General features: G+C 40.9%; 1 protein-coding gene across 2 annotated transcripts in view; it reads right to left on the bottom strand.

The window, feature by feature from the left end:
* ctbp2a (C-terminal binding protein 2a) overlaps positions 1–18008 on the bottom strand; it is a 34224-nt gene that overhangs the window by 7758 nt on the left and 8458 nt on the right. The window contains exon 2 of one of the 2 annotated variants that reach the window (XM_062430246.1): positions 1903–2057. In XM_062430246.1, the coding sequence (XP_062286230.1) occupies positions 1903–2057 (155 nt within the window). Of the gene's footprint in view, positions 1–1902; positions 2074–18008 lie in introns of both variants that reach the window. The other variant, XM_062430247.1, reaches the window with a different exon arrangement.

The following is an 18008-nucleotide window of genomic DNA, read 5'->3' as shown; positions in this document are numbered from 1 at the left end:
AACCAACTGACTGACTCAAATTAGAATGATAGAATAAAGCACCTGATACAAAGACAAAAAGTATACCTCTGAGGTCTGGGATTAGGATTAAGGTTAATTATTTAAGTACATTTTGTATTAATGCTAAACGCCCCCCAGTTCCATGGTGTCATTTGTAAAGATTTGCTCCTTTTCTTAATCTTACGTGAAAGTAAATTCTATATTTTTGGACTGATTTCTTGAACAAAACAGCAAATTTGATCATCTTTCAACAATTTCTAATGTTTTATGGCATTTTACAGACCACACGAATAGTTTGTGAATAGAGAAAACAGGCGGCAGGGTAATTTAAAAAAATCATTAGTTTAAGCCCTAATAAAAAACAAGTGATTACTGATACAGTGGTGTAAAAGACATTTGAAAGTCACACTAGCACCACTTCAGAATGTCTTCAGTGTCTTTTCAAGGACACTACTGTATTAGTTAATAGACTGTGAGTGCTTTCTAATATATTTCCTTTCACTGTTGCACTCAACAGGGGCAACACTAAATTTGTGCAGGCCACCAGAGGCTCAGACTTGAACACAAATGCTGCAGTTTACACTGATTCCTTAAGTGACAGGCTCCTTAATCGCTGCATCTGCTCACTTCTAGACAATGCACACACAAAGACAACAGTTTGCTGTGTGTGTGTTTGTTTATGTACTTGTGTATGTAGAGTACTTCACTGCTGAAACTTACTGCTGAGGTTGTCTGTGAGTGTGTGTATAGAGTGCCCCATCTGTACCTGCTGCTCTGCGGTTATTACTGTTGGAGCGCTGCCAACTCCTATACTCTCAGATGGGTCCTCTCTGTGTGTGTGTCTGTGTGAGTGTGTGTGTGTGTGTGTTTGTGTGTGTTTGTGTATAGTTATTTCTTGGTGTTTGTGTGTAAGTATTTATTTTGCTTCTAAACTCACATCATTAGGTTGGTATGAGTGTATTTGAACATTCAGTATAAGGTGGCATTTTCACTGACACTGATCAAACATGAAGAACCAACATGAATTCCTTTTGCTCTCTAAGTGTAAAGACATTCAACCCTCCAGTTTGGATTGTAAAATCGCTGCTGACTCGCTCGCTCCAGTGTATAGACAGTAAAATAAGACAAATGTTTCACCCACTCTAGCTCAGAACAATTATACTGCATTTCTATTACCAGCCTCCTCCTCCCCCTCCTCCTCCTCGTCCTCCTTATTTAACAAAGCAGCACTTCAGCACCCAGTGGGATTAGCGTCGGTGATGAAACCATTATAGTTGAACTGGGAGAGTGAAGCAAGCCAGTGGGCTGAAATATTATTTAAACATTACAGAGGAGGAGACACAGAAGGATGAACGCGATGATTCTTCTGTGCTGAAATCAGGAATCATGTTCAAAGTTTGGTGAGGCTGCAGATGCTGCCACAACTATTACTACCATTACTAGAGTGAGAACAAGCTGCACAGTCTGATGATGTTGCTACAAATCAAAACTTCATGTGGTTTGACTTATTCTGACACTTTTTTTCAAACGTACAGTTTAATGTGATATTTACTAACTCTGACTTTTAAACTGTGTAAAAACTATGGTGTACTTTGCCTTCACACATATTCACTGTCACATCTAAACACATCAGATATTTAATACAGCTGTCATGTAAAGAACATCATAAGTGTTGTAAAAATGGGCTTAAAACATTATTTTAAACTTGTATTTCATATTTTTTTTAAACGAACACAGAATTAATTAACATCAACAAAAGTCAATAGGAATTAGTTCATATAATTTAAATAAGGAGACTTCATGGCATATGGGTTTAAAGGATCAGTGCTACAGCTTGGCGCTATCGTAAGATGTAAAATAAAATGTGGGTAAAAAGAACATCTGCAAAGTCATTTATTCTACCTTCTCGTGTATCTCCTGTGTGGACTGGGCATCACAGAAAGCCACAGTAGCCAGATCTTTGAGGATGGGCATCTCCACGGTGCAGTCGCGCCCATCCAGCAGCGCCACCAGGGGGCGCGGGTGCATAGGCCCATTCATAATCTGGGGCCGAATACCTGCAGAGAGACGAGAGAGAAAAGAGAGGAAGTTAATTATTTATGTCTGTCACACACAGTGAAGTGTGCTGCGGAAGACGCTGTGAAATGTAGGAAAAACATCCAACCGCAGGAAGTGTTTACACAGACCTGAGCTGTGTGTTTGACTTGTGTGTGAATCAGTGGCTCACACAAACATGCGTGCACACATACACACACACACACACACACACCTGAGCTGGATCGATACTCTGAAACTGGACTCAGTCGCTGTCTACTTTAAACTACTATCATCCTCTCCCTTACCTGGCAACACTGGTCACACACACACAAACACACACAATGCTGGTGATACAACTACCCCCCCCTCTCTCTCTGTTATCCGTACTGTTACCAGGCAACAGGTCCTTTCACCCCATGAGGTCATCACCTCCATTATCCTATCACCGCACAGAAACCGGCCGGTCTTCAATGTGTGCTCCTGTGTGTGTGTGTGTGTGTGTGTATCTTCAGTATGCCCTTTACACACCTAACAGGGCCCCCTCATTCCGACACTGAGGTAAAATCAGCTGATCAATAATTACATTTAAACTTGTGATTGTGTCTGATTTTCTCAGTAGTGACACTGTTTCTCTTCAGGGACAAAAGTGTCAAAAACTGCTGGAAACTAGAAATGAGCCGATATTGATTAATTTACTGAATAACTCTCTTCAGCCTCACATCAAGGTAACACACTCTTTAAGTGATCAAAAAAACCAACTGTGTAATACTGAAGAAAAAACTGGCAGTGCAGACCTAAATCCTTCTAAAAAGAGGAGGAGAAAAAAAGAGGGAAAAGAAAAAGGAGAAAGGGGGGTCCACACAGCACCACTCTCTGGCTCCCTGCTGCCTGTTGTCATGGTGATTAGAGGATTTGGGCAGGATTCTGAAATATTTTATTTAGTGGCATCTGCGCTGCTGGAGAGGACATCCAAGCCTGCTCGCTCCATGTCTGTCTCTCTTAACTCCTCCAGTTTTGGGAAGCAAGGACAGTGCTGCGACCTACACAACGACAACATGCTAACATATGTACTTTAAACACATCAGATGTGTATAATGGGAAGAAAAAACAACAAGTGCATGTAAAATGTTGAAAAATTCTGCATCAGTAAGCTCATTTTCTGTTCTGCAGAGTTAATCGAAAATGCTCTACAATTTAAAAGCTATTTTCTTCTTCCTAGAAGTGATGAGTTCCTACATGAACTCAAACATACACACATTAAGCACACTGTTGGCCATTTCACATGAGAGATGTCTGTATTTTCGTCTTTCTCTGTGCACCTTTTACTGGTTTGAAATGGTGGGACTCGGTTGTAGAAAAAAAAAAAAACATATTTCCATGCACCAATCCGAACTGAGCAACATCTGATTCTGGATTTTGATGACTTGATGAATTGCCAGCTCACTGTCAACAAAATCTGAACCACACCCACACTTTGGGGTTAACAGTTGATAAATAAGTTATGAATTTAGGCATGATTAATTCATATTATAGAAAAAATACTAATACTTGGAAAAAAGGTTTCAGGGGCTTTAAACTCTGTGGAAGAGTATCTTTAAGATTAACATCCAATTTTGTCTATTTTCTGGAACGCTGAAGAAAAAACTGTGTCAACCATTTTTATCAGTTATCTGTTCAAATTATTTTCCTAAATCAATATAGAGGCCTAAGTTGAATTCAAAGTGTACATTTAGCAAGACAAAGTTGTCAGTTTTAGAAAAGACTCTACAGAGATACACATCTGTGGTCTTCTGCAGGTACACTGCTTAAGTGATGCCAAAAAAGCTAAAGACTGTAAATAATGCAGAGTTTGACTCCTTTACACACACGCAAAAATGCACAAATCTGCACACTCACTCAAGACATAATGAATGACAGACCTCCCCCTACCTGCGTTACACCCATCAGAGAGAAATGGAAATGGAGGATTAATTAAAATGAGAATTACAATATCAAGAACAGCTTAGCAGTGTGTCATTAACATCACAGCTTTGACAAACTGACACACATCCTGTAGTATTAGAGCCTTAATTCATCTAAGAACAAGGTGAGCTCTCTATCTCTCTCTTTCTCTGCTTCTATCAATTCACAGAAGAAGCTGAATCACATTCAGACATCTCAGAGGACGCAAACATGAACTCATGTTCGACACACTAAATCTCTACAAGTAGAGGTGATGGAGAGGAGTTCATCACACAGGGGATTTAAGATGAAAATGTAGGTAAATCATGACCGAAAAAACGTGAAATGGAAAGCCTATTTATATCATCGTTATTTCCCAGATTTAACATTTAAAACAGGCAGCTTGTAGGATTAATTGAAAGACATTATTGATCTTTTTTTAAATCTGTGGATGAGCCTTTAAAGGGGCAGTCCAGTGTTTTTACACATGAAGTCTACTCATCACACAGCCTGTGAAATATCAAGTCTTATGTGGCTCTGAAGAGCTTTCTAAAGTTAGGAAAAAATAGAGGTGGTAATTTAGGAGGCAGGGAGGGCCTATTGAATCTAGCTATTGAGTTGCATTATGGGAAATGTAGGATCCAGTGCTTTTGAGGCCCATACTGGAGACTAAAAATCAGCTCGCTCTCTACTGCTTCAATTTTGACCGTTCTTTTTTTAATGTCCATTGTGAGTCTCCCAACTTTGCAAAAATGTAATACTACATTAAGTATAGATCAAACTTGTTCAATCCACATTCAAGCTATAAAAAAAAAAAAAACAACTGATTGGACTTTGTTTTTTGTTTTATTGCAGTTTAATTTTTTAAAAAGCCTCTGAGGAATTTAAACCATTAGATTGATTACATTTGTTACATATCTGTCTATCTGTTACTGCTTGAAACTCATTTTTACAGATGTGTTTTGGTATAGATATTCTGTTAAATTATTTCTGACCTTGATTTCCTGTTGATTTCATATTGTTACTCACAACATTCTTCACTCTTATGTGTTGATTTTATGAAGGTTTTAAGGTTTTTATGACTGCTTTGTGAGCCACTTTATGAAACTGTTTGGAGATACAGAGATTATTTTTTTATTACCTCGTTATTATATTACAGCCATTAACAATATTATTATTGTGCAGCGCTCATAAAAGCAGTACTTCATAAAAGCCTGAATGGCATACCAAACAGAGAACAACGATGAGAAAAAAGGTGCAGAAGAAGAAAAGGTTAAAGAGGAATAATGTGGAAGAAGTAACCTCAATCTCATTGTTCAGTATAAAGTGGGTGCATGCATTATTATCGCTGGAGGTACTTGTGTGTGCATGTGTGTGTGTTTGTGTGTGTGTAAGGCAGCTTTGGCACCAAACACACCTGTGGCTCTGTACATCTCTCTGCGCCTCATCATGCAGAGTTCATTATCATAGACAAAGAAAAAAATAGTTTGATCATCTAAAACAGACGCACACTAGGAAGCGCACTGTTGCTCAGACAGATGCAGCCTTGTGTGAACGCAGACAACACACAGACACACAGACATGCACTGAATCAGTTTCCTGTACTGTATACACACATAAACAAAAAACAGCTGTTGGGAAAAGCAGTGTCACTAGTGGAAGTAGGTCAAAAATACTGTTGATTAATTATTTCCTGGTGGCTAATAGGCTTTCTCCAGCCTAATAAGGCAGAACATGCCATTGGACTAAATACATGATGGATCTGCGGATAATTAACTCCTAAAGAGGCTGTTAATGCAGGTCTTAATGACTTGGATACTTTACCATTGATTTTAAGAAGCTCATTGGTTTTCAGACAGAAAGAACAATTCTAAAGAAAGAAAATAATATATCCAAAACCGAAAGTGTGTTTATCTTACATGAGTGATGGTATGTTTTGTATACTTGATTGTAATGAAGGGTCAGAAATCTAGAGACTCTATTATGTCCTCCTGATGTCTGATACATCAGTTTATAGGGCTTTAGTTTCTGGTCTCGCACTGACAGACATAGACTACATTATATTTCCTCCTGCCAGCATCAGACATAAATCGAGCAGAACCAGTGATCATTTTGAAGTTCTTAATCAAATCCAATCGCTGGTGACAAGCATCAATAGCTCTGAGCTCAGCAGTGCTTCTAAAAAATAGTGTCAGGAGGGAAATGTTTTTCAGAAATAGTTGACGACAGATGGGATCTCAAGCAGCTGCGCTCGTCTTCTGTATGTGCTCCTCAATTTAAAAACAGTTCACAGACCTCACAATTCAAAACTGAAATGATCGAAGATGTAGCCAGCAATCAGTCCCAGTTGCAGCAAAAATAAGGGCGCTAATTCCTCATTGATCTAGGATCTTGGGAATCTGAGGGACTTTGTCAGATATTAGACTGTGCAATTGAACCCGAGCTGACATCATCCCTGTGTGGAGTTGCTGAAAATGATGCACATTCGACCTCAACTACATTAAGGGTCTGTCTTTTGACACTCTTCTACCTAGATGAGCACTGAGCAGTATTGCTCAGATGGAGGGAAACTGCCCCACGTACACATTCTTAATGGCATTGACTATGACATACTATCACAGTTTCAATGAGGTGTTAATATGTAATGTTGCTATCTCTCATACTTGTACTTTTTTTGTTTTATATTTTTCTTGTTTCTTTCTTCTTGTAATTATCATGTTTACTGCAATTGCATTCAGGACCCTCTGCTTCATTCAGTTTGTCACTGTGTGCAGGTGGATGTAAAGGGTCAGCCTGTGTTTTTGATTTTTGCTGCAGAATATGACCTGCCATCATTACATTATTATTGTACACTGTATAATATTGTACATTGTGTTGGTTTCTGACCAAGATGCATATCTTTTTACCAAATGAAATAACAAATGAAGCTGGGTGATATGGTTGCAATTAATATTATATTAAGACTTTTTTTTTTTTTAACTTACAGACATACAGTGCATGCCAAATATAAACTGTATAATTATCTATTGATCATTATCTGGATTAATTGATTTGTTGATGTGTTGTTTTATCAACAACCCAAAAATAATCAGTTTACTGTCAAAGAGGACTAAAGAAAGCAGAAAATATTCACATTTTAGAGGCTGGAATCACAGAATTTGGACATTGTTTTCTTAAAAAAAGACTCAAAAGGATTAATCCAATATCAAAATAGTCCCAGATTAATTTAATAGTTGGCAATGAAATCCACTGATTGATGCAGCTCTAATGCAATCAACAATGTTCTGCAAGTTGTTTTGGTGCACGTGTGTATGTGTGTGTGTCAGATTTCAAATAAAGCCGCCAATAACTTATTTTATTATTGCGTAATTACAATTTGTTTGGCATCATAAATGTGGACGACAGTATTTTGTTAAATGATTGAGTTTTTATATCACTGAAACTCTGGAGAGATAACACACCAGCAAATATTGCAAAACGGCTATCTTATGCAGAAAATCTGGAAGATCATGGAAAATTCTTTATCCAAAAGATTTTTTTGGTTATCATTTTATAAACTGTTTGAAAATTTGATGCAGTAATGATCTCAATCTCTTCCATTTACCACCGTTTGTTTAAGGTCACTAACTACAGTCACATAATAACCTTCAGTAGTAATATTTAAGAATATTACATTGTCTTACTGTATGTCTTATTTGGCAATTACAGGCTACTGTAAACTAAATGTTGATCACCTCAGTGGCATTATTGGTGCTTGTGGAATATTATGGGGATATTACAGGGACTCTGAATTAGGCTGCAGCTGCAGAAGGCATCTGTTCATGTTAAATATAGGCAGTAACATAACCTGCAATGGTTACCTTATGTCTGATGATTTCAGATGTTTTATCGCATGCAAGATAATAAAACACATTTTTACATTAATGATTACAAGAAGACAGTTTGGGTTCTTAAGATCATAAATTAGTTATTTCATGATCATTATATCGAGATAATTAAATAATTATTCCCTACTCACAAAAAAACAAACCATTACTGCCTCTATTGCATTCAGATGGCAAGTTATGGATTTTTAAACAAGCAAAAGAGGCAAAATGGGAGAATGTAAGAGAACAGAGAGCAATATTCAGCCAATCAAAGGCTTATCCCAATAATTTATATTTGAGTCACCCTAAGGTGGCTCCTTCCATCCCCTACTGATCACACAGCAGATTGTATCAAACAGTTTGTTGTGCAGAGGTCCAGCTGCTAAAGATTGAAAGATAGTATCTGGTTCTTTTTTTCTTAACTCGTGTCATGCCAGTCTCTCTCTGTTTATGTCCGTTGCTCTCCCTCCATGCCTCTCTCTCCCTCCTCGGCTGGGTCTGCATCAGTCTGGGGAGTTTGGCAGCAGCATGCCGGCCGCCCCACCCAGCTGCCAGACCCAGAACCTGGACTACAGGAAGTAAAATCAAAGCCAGAACTCCCCCGGTCCAAACACAGAGTCCCACCCCAAAGCCAACAAAACACCAGACTCCCTGTTAAGAGCGACAAAAATACACCACAGCACCATTTTTCAAGTGCTTATTTGCTGTTAAGTAAACTTGTGTGAGCAGCAGAAACAGCATGACTAAAGATGGTTTACATTAGGTGGTAGGATATTTTGGCTGGCAGTCTTGCGGACAGAAATGCAAATTGCTTGTGCCAATTTCCTGTTATTGTACCCGAAGTATTTATCGTAGCACAACAGCCAGTATTGTCTGTAAGCCAACGAGTAATAAAGAAACAAAGCCAGCAGCTTGACAAACTAAATCTAAACCGTGTTCAGTGTGACAGCAGATAGTCTTATCCAGTGGAGGTCTGCAGGGGTCATTTGTTGTTACATCCCTCAAGGGAAGCTTGAATGGACTAAAGTTGATATCATCCTTTAGCCAACGCTAATCACAAACTGGATGATTCTTCAGGAAGTATGAAAACTTTTGGCAGAGCTGGCAAGAGCGTTCTCACAACCACAAATGGATTACAGATGTTTCAAACTAAAAAGCCTTTTTGGATTCTGACAACAGAAATAGAAGTGATCTTTTTATGATGTTAGAAAAAACAAGCAGCGCTCATAGAAATATGTCTCTCCTTAGTGAATACGATCGGGTGTCTAATTCTCTCGTTTGGAAGGGCTGATCTTGGAAAAGCAGCTCAGAAAAGCTGTCGCTGCCAGATGCTGGTGAGTCAGAGTTTTCGGGAGGGAGAAGGATCATTTTCTAAATAGAGCGCAAACAATCAATGAAAGAAAATAAACCTGCATTTCTCCCCCTGGGGCTTTGGAATCCAATCTTCAAATTGGTATTTAATAATATCACACTACATCAGGTATCTTTGTTTCTCAAGCTCTGTTTTCTGACAGATCATGCACTCTGGTATTGTGGTTTCATGGACTTCCAGCTTGCTTCAGTTGGTTTACAAAGACGATTTCATTTGGAGGTTAATGTGCTCCCCGCAGATTTACTTGTGGCTTGTTTGTGAGGCCTCCACACACTTTGAAAGGTAAACGGTCCCACATTGGGGCTGCAGAGTCGTATTAACTTACCTGTACTATTGTGATTTCCTGAAAAATTACACTGTGTACTCTGCCATCTCGAGTCTTTTATTTCCTGATATCATTTTCAAAATGACAGGTGACTTCTTCTAGTAAACCCTAACCACCCACAAGCTACTTCTTTTCACTCTCCCATTGCCCTTTCTCTTTCTAGTTCCCCTTTCCTCCCCCTTACTTGTGTGTGAAAGTTGATGATATGCTCCTAAATTACTCCAGACTGGTGTGATACTTGCCATGGACGCTCCCATATCGGTCGCCCCATCAGTGGAACAATAAAACTGCAAAAACAAAAGGAAGTGAGGAAGATTTTCCATGGCACGATGATGTCAAGGCCACCTCGGCGGTCGCTGAGTTCACAGCGAGCTTTCAGTGAAAACTACTCTGTAGTTGACGCATAGCCAGAACGGGCTCAACGGGCTTAGGACCAACAGCTGGTTCTGGTTACCTAGCAACTCCCAAGCTGGGGGCCTCAGTGACGGGATAGTCCGAGAGTGAGGGGAGGGGGGGTCTGAGCCGATAGCCTGTTCTTTGTGGCAAGTGCAGCAAAGCTTGCTTTTGGGATATCGCATCTTGCCCCCAAACGGCCACTCGCCACAGTCCACCCAATCACGACGAGAAAAATCTAAAGAGCAGCATCCGATTATAAGCGGCACTGTCCGTGTTTCATTACTGCATTTACCAGAGACACAAACATGCTAAGTGTGGGCCAACACGGCTTAGTATTATGCACGCAAACACACACACACACACACACATAGAGTTTGGCTGCACTTAGCTTCACACACACCCACAGATGATAAACATTAATGAGCGATTATCAGGGATGTCGCAGATTTTGTGAAATAAAATGTTCAAGGGCAGCCACAGCTCTCTATGCCAAGGCTCCCTTTTTACTCTACTTCTGTTTTCTCAGTGCTGGTTGTAAAGAATCATCATTAGATAGTATGTCCACCTGCACGCCGCCAACAACACAAAAGCCTCCCTCAGTTCTGTAACTGTGTGTACATGTTAACAAGAATCCGGCGCCTGTGTTCTTGGGAGTGTCTGCTTTCTTGAGTGTGTTTACGATCCCCTGGCATCTGTAGAGAAAGAAGGGAGGTGTAATCTTTTCTTTGGCAGACTTGCCTCCTTCCAAGGCCACACTGGACCCTATCAGCGCCCGGCTACACCACCACCACCCTGGGCCTGTCTCTTGTTCCACTATGTGGACACACAAAGACCTTGTTTGTCTTCCCTATGCCTCCCTCCTCCAAACTTATCACCACCCAAACGCCCTGCCAAGAGGGGTGAGGGAGGGAGGAGATAGAAGGGCTGAAAGAGAAAGGCTAAATTACATGTAAAAGTGGAAGAAAGAGGAGAGCGGGGGGGAAAAAAGAGAGGGAAAAACATGCTAACAAAAAGGATATTGCAGGTGGGTGTCAGCGGCAAGTACACAAGACGGCATAAGAGAGAAGCATCCATCCATCACACTCCTCTTTAAATGTCTGTCTTTTATGCTTCACGAGTGAGGCTTCAAAACAATCGGGCTCCTGAGACAAAAGCAGCTGTCAGTGTAGATGAACAGTGGTCAGTGCACTCAACACACACACAAACACACACATCACTGGAGAGGGAGATAACATATCAAAGCTCTGTTGCGTCCACACAGGGAAGCAGTGACAAAAATCACACTCCATGGACGCAAAAATCAAGAAGTGTGAAGCACATCAACGTTCACAGAAAAAAAAAAATTATCGAATTTTTAAATGACGCAGATCGGCTTAACCCAAATTTTCACCAGGATTTCACATCCACACGCAGCTAAAAGTTGTGTTTCTTGCTGCAAAAAGGCGCAACGCATTAACAGCGAGTTTGTATTGAATGTGGTATTTTTGCAATGTTGACAGCTCTGCTTAATAGAAGAGAAAAATGAGGAGAAAGTGTAAATTAGCATCTGATTACGATTATGAGTCAGAGTCCCACTATCGTTCAGTGTCATCTGCACTAAAATTATACCTGTAATTCAGTTATCACTCAGATTGTACTGACTGTTTTGGTTATTTTAAATGTTTTTAAGCATCAAAATTAGTACCGATGAATCCACAAAATAATGAGCCCTACATTTTAAAACCATGCCTGAAGACACATACACACACACACACACACACACACACACACACACACACACACACACACACTGACGCAGGCCTGACAACAACCTCACACTGAGCCACTCGTACTCCCATTCTTCTGTGACCTTTGACCTTCCAAATGACCACTAATGACAACCCTTCTAATCGCACCTTCTCCTCGCTGCTGTGCAGAGTTTCTGCGGTTTCAAACCAAAGGAAACACTGACACACTCACATGGGTGCTTGCCCTCTTGCGCGCACACACACACACACACACACACACACACACACACACACACACACACACACACACACACACACACACACACACACACACACACACACACACACACACACACACACACACACTGTTTTCATGATACACTTCATTGCAAAAACATAAGAGGCTCATTAGCCCCCCCCCCATTGCCTCCTGCCATCACATACACAGCACACAGCTTTTTATTATTACCCTGGATGAGTACATGCACATATAAGTAAAGAAGGGACAACATGAAACATGCTCCTTGCCTGGGAAATGTTGTCTCCACATTCTTCAAATCAGGAGCTGCACATGGCAGAGGAAATGTGGTGGAGAGGCACAGGAAAAAAAAAAGAAAAAGTGGGCGTTGGGGGATTCTCACACAGTATGCCCTGGGGTTATCCTCTCCTCTCTACCTCCTCCAGCCTCCCTCCCTCCTTCTCTCTGTCTTCCTTTGCTGTCTTCTCTCGCTCTCCCACAGCTTGTTTCCAAATTTGTCCTCCTTCGTCACCTCACTCCCAGAAGCTCCATTTCTTTTTCTCAGACGACCGGTACTCTTGACGAGAGGGGGGAGGAAAAAATGGAGGGTGGCACAGAGCGGGCAGTGGGTGAAGGAAGGGGAGGATGGGTGAGTGAGAACTACGATCGTCTACCCCCCCGCCAGCCCGCCGTACGGTAAAAGCTGTGCCTGAAACTCCTTTAATCTCCAAAAGAGGGGGGTGGGAGGAAAAAAAAAAAGAGCTGGATCTCTATTTGTCTTCAGCCAGCAATCAGCACTTATCTGCGCTCTCTCCTCTCTCTTTCCGCCTCTTCAGCCAGATCACTTGTATCTTTTCTCCTCAGCCTCCTCTTTTCTGCTCCGTCTCCCTCTTCTCTCCCTTCACGGCAGGTTTGGGCTTTTCATTCAGACGTCAGGCTCACTCCGTCAGCCTTTTGTTGCGAGCCATAGAAAGACAGACAGAGAGGGAGAGAGAGAGAGACAGAGAGAAAGAGAGAGAGAGAGAGAGAGAGAAAGGGGTGGGGGAAGAAAAATGGAAAAGACCAAAAAAGACAGAGGAAACAAATCGGTGCCACAGCTAAGCGGGAGGAATGAAAGAGGGAGGTAAATAAAAGAGAAATGAGGAGAAAAAAATCCTTCAAGAGCACCAGTCACAGAGAGAGGTGCAGTGCTCCTGGCACACGTATGACTCTCTCTCCCATTCTCTCCGACCTTCCCCTCCGCTCAACATATTTTCCTCCACTCTTTTTTTTCCTCCACTCCCTCCTTCCTTCCCTCCCTCCCTCCCTGCCTGCCTTTCTGTTTTATTATTTGTGATTTGGCCTTCACGGTCCTTTAAGAGTGCCAGCCCCTCCCCCCCAAACACTCTCTCAGTCCCACTCCCTCTTGCTCAAAAACTCTCCTTCACAATCTCACTCTGCGATTTTTATCCAGCTCACTCCTCGCGCTCTTTAACATGAGCGCAAACAGACTGATTTTGTCGCTCAACAAGCCATTAAGAGCCTCATTTCTCAGCTTCAGTGCGATAATGTCGCTCAGTGGTTACATCAAAACTTGTCATGCTTGCACAAAGGGCCGAGACATGCATACATGCAAACACAGGTGATGACTGTTCACACAGCAAAGAAGCTGAGGTGAGCACTCACATGTGAGTGCAACCACACAATCTGTCAACTGTGGTTCAAACATCTGTGAACACTCTTTTGTTTGATAGGAAATCTTGCAGTGTGAAATTCCAATATGTAAAAATATGTATGAGTGACACACACACACACACACACACACACACACACACACACACACACACACACACACACACACACACACACACACACACACACACACACACACACACACACACACACACACACACACACACACACACACACACACACACACACACACACACACCTGTCACCAGTGACATACTCAGAAATTGTATTGGGTGGGTCATCTTTTCCCAGAAAAAACAAACAAACAGTCTTATGTAAAGTTAGAAGAAGAAAATAAAAAACAGACAAACTGAAAAAAACACCCAGTTTACTTTGTAATGTTCTGCATCATAAAAGCAATAACAGCAAAACTGCCGATCCAACATACGCAACCAACAGAGCATCTGTCTATAAAGGCTGGACACAACATAGACAAAAAATGGTCTTTTATAACCTACCCAAACTAAAATAGAGTGTTTTTGCACCAGCTAGACCAGCTGGTCATCAGCTCTACAGTGCACTGTTAATTCACTACTTTATTGCCTAAAGTGGCAACTAAACATTAACCAAGACAACAGTGAAGATGACGAAAATCGTAAATGTAATGCATACCCCCTGCATTCAATATAGCTTAAAGCCATTTTTGTTTCAGTACCGGCCAGCTCATGAAAAACCAAATGTGCACATTTTACAGAAAACTGCATCCATAGACTCTATTAAGAAAACTGATTTTACATTCCTGTCAAGTGAAATAAATACAAATTTGGCTGTGAATGTGGTTCATAAATCAGTGGGTGAACCCGTAGCCGTGAGAACATGATTTCGGTTGTGAGTGTGGGGGTGCTGAGTATTAAACACCCCTCTCCGAATAGAAAGTTTATTAAATATTTGCAGTGATCCAACTGCAGCAGATATGATAAGTGCGTCTATCAATTGAGACAGACGCTGTGCACATTTATAAACAAGGCACACACACAACTTCATTGATTACTTGAATTTCCTGACATGCCAACAGAATCAGTCAGGATCTAATGGTAATGTTCTGTGTCCTTCTACACATCCGAAAGGTCAGTTATTCCATACATACAGTCCAAGTTCATACAGTGAAAATGTAAAGCAGTGTAAATGAGTAAAGCAGCCGTCCTCCTGATAAATCCTGAGCTCCATCAAAGCCGTTTATAAAATGTATTTCAGAAAGCTAAAAGTTGAATTGTGGAGAGTTCCCTTTGTTCTAGTTGATAACTAAAGTTTTTAGTAGTCAGGCTTCTGGAGACAATTCTAACCACCATGTGTTACCCGTGTCTGTGAGGTATGCATCTCATGCACGGTCCTTCTCCACTTTCCACTGTCTTTATGTACAAAGTCTATTTTTGCCAGCTCATGGGCCTAAAGGCTACCAGTCACCTGGAGGCCACAGCACCCCTACTTGCAGCAACTATAGGGAACCTGGCTTCAGGATGACCAGGAGAAAGCTCTACACCCCCAGAGGCCCGGCTGACCTTGTTGTGGGTTGATGAGTGTGGTGGACGCAGTTGATGGAGGCTGTGCAGTTTCTTCTTCTAACTTAACTTTTTTCAAACAATGCATTAAAAGCTTTATTTAGCCACCGTTGTAACGTTAACGTTACATTAACTGAAGAGTAGCTCAGCAAGGTCTGCATGTCAAAACCAGAGCAGCCAATAAAAACCAACGATACTTCCTATAATTTATTACAACAGTTCTGTTTTAATCAGACGACAAAGTCAACACACATACGTCAAGTTAACAATAAAACAAGTTTATGTTTATTTATTTATTTATTTATACACGTTTTACATTTATTGTTACAAAATGTATTTTGATCAAACTTGGCTGGGTGGACCTGTGAGTAATGTGGGTGGGCCAGTGCAGCCCAGCCCATTACTGGCTACATGCCTGCCCGCTACTGAGCTCTCTCTGCTCTATGGGGAAGTGTGTTTCTCTTTATCAGAGTGACGTTTGTGTGTTTGGATGTAGACAAACAGTAAAGCCCTCCAAGTAAACTTATGGTAACACTTAGGTAAATCCTCTAACTGGTCCTGAGATTTAAATACAAGCGCAGGAGTAACAGATTAACATGTTTACTACTACACTAGACTGAGAGGGCGGCCGAAGACTGAGCCACTTTGTGTCTGACAGACATCTTAAAAGGATTTTAATTATGAGGGTTAAGAAGTCCAGTCTAGGCTTACAGGTCATACACCGCCGCCACAACAGCAGCATTTGTAGAAGAAACATGTATTCTGAAAAAGTGCCAACCAGTATGTAAAGTTAAGTTGTTTTTTTTTTTTTTTTGGGGGGGGGGGGGGGGGGGTTAAGCATTAGAGTTGCATAATGGACAGCAACTACCTTCCAAACTAGCTGTGATGTCACAAATCATGCTTGTTGGTATACGCCTAATTGTTACTATTGTTACTGTTAAAAAAAAATGTCTGCTTTGCTAATATTTGTAATATGTATTAATGCATGCTCTCTCTTACTTATCAATATTGGTATGAGCTTTAAAAATTGAATATTAGTTGAGCTTTAATTAATATTAAACAAGGACACACTGAATCCTCCAAAGCCCTGCAGAGCAGAGAGGAGACGAGTGAATGATCTGGGCTCAATGTGTGAACATGAATGAGCAAACCACATGAATAAATTAATGAATTAGTGGCAAAGCTTTTAACAGATTAATTAATTAGTTGATCAACAGAAATGAGTCGACAGCACTTTAAATAATCTGTTAATCATTTTGAGTCACATATGAAGCAGATATGACAAACACTGGTTTCTAACTTCTTAAATTTAGGAATTGCTCCTTTTTCTCTTTTTATATTCTTATAAATTGTGTAGAGACAGCTCTGTGCTCTGGGGAGTCATGATTGACATTTTATAAGTTGTGTTTTACTCAGTAAGAAGAGTAACAGAGAGTTATGAAGTTTTAATAAAAAAGTGAATAAAAGCAACACTATGATGTAGTATGATGTATTGTACCGACTGTGCATATTACAGTGTAAGCCTACTGGGTGTATTTACTGGGAGTTAAACAGGAGTGCACAGAGTTTAAAGGGTTTCATTGAGGAGGTTTGATTACAACTTGTAACCAAAGCCCACAAACGAGGCCTGGAGTAAAACAACCTCATTCATGAAAAGAGAGCGCGCTGGAGGGAGAACGGCCTACTGTATAATTTGACCTCTAAAATCCACCATCCCATCTGCCTCCTGTGATCTACATGGCGTGTCTGTTGCCAAATGATTGAAGCACAAATGAGATTCTGGGGAAAAGGATGAGAAGAGAAGCGGGCTAGTGAAAAAAAAGAAAGAGAGATGGCACAGCTGCAGGTGGACAACAGATGTTGAGGTTTTTTGTTTTTTGTTTTTTTCAGGGAGGCGATCTCAGCACATAAATTCTTGTTCTCCCATTCATACCCCGTCTGTGCATCCCTCCACCTCTCCAACGCCATCACTCTCCTCCTCCACCTTTTTTCTTTCTCTGTCACTTGAGCCAACTGGCCTGATTAAAGAGAGACAGAAATGTAAAGAGGATGTGAGAGAGAATGGGGTCTGAATGGAGAGGAAGGAGTTGCTTATTACACCCCTCGTGTATGCTGCAGGCTTAATACAAATAGAGTGTGAATCCATGAAAAATGAAACAAGGAAAAAATACACACACACAAAAATATATGCACACATACTGTACACACACACACACACACACACACACACACACACACACACACACACACACACTTACATGCCTTATTTAACTGGAAGATTCTGACTTAAACACCAAATAACTGCTCTAACTCTACTGCAGTTTGCTCAGAAATGTGTTTTTTTTTTCAATCAAATATATGATGCATGATATGAAATTAGTATAACATTTTGTCCCAGTGATCAAACACACACAAATCCTCCTCCCTGTGTGAGCCTAAAACCACTGTGAAACACAATCCCATTTACAGCCCTGTGTGATCCTGAACACGGCCGACATGCTTACTGAGAAACGTATAATATTTTTCCTCAGGTGCAAATGAGATTCATCTGCACCTCTAAACATATCTCTCCCCTCGCTTTGGTTAAAACACAGCCAAGCAAAGTGTCAAGTTCTGCAACGCCTCGTCACACACACACACACACACATATTGTGTACAGAGAACATGGTCAGCCCCTGCTTCATCTTCACTCTGGTTTAACACCCATGAAGATTTCATTTTCTCAAAATGAATAATTCAGGGTGACTCCCCTGGCTGGCACCTCTAGGAGAGGAGGGTAGAGGAGAGGAGGATAGGAGAGGAGAGGAGTGAGGGAGTCAGGGTTTTCATTTCACTGCTTTCTTATTTCTTTTTCTTCTTTTTTTTAATGTTTGACC

This window comes from Scomber scombrus, chromosome 12 (genome assembly GCF_963691925.1).
Source record: "Scomber scombrus chromosome 12, fScoSco1.1, whole genome shotgun sequence".
NCBI lineage: Eukaryota > Metazoa > Chordata > Actinopteri > Scombriformes > Scombridae > Scomber > Scomber scombrus.
This window is presented reverse-complemented; position numbering and strand designations above follow the sequence as displayed.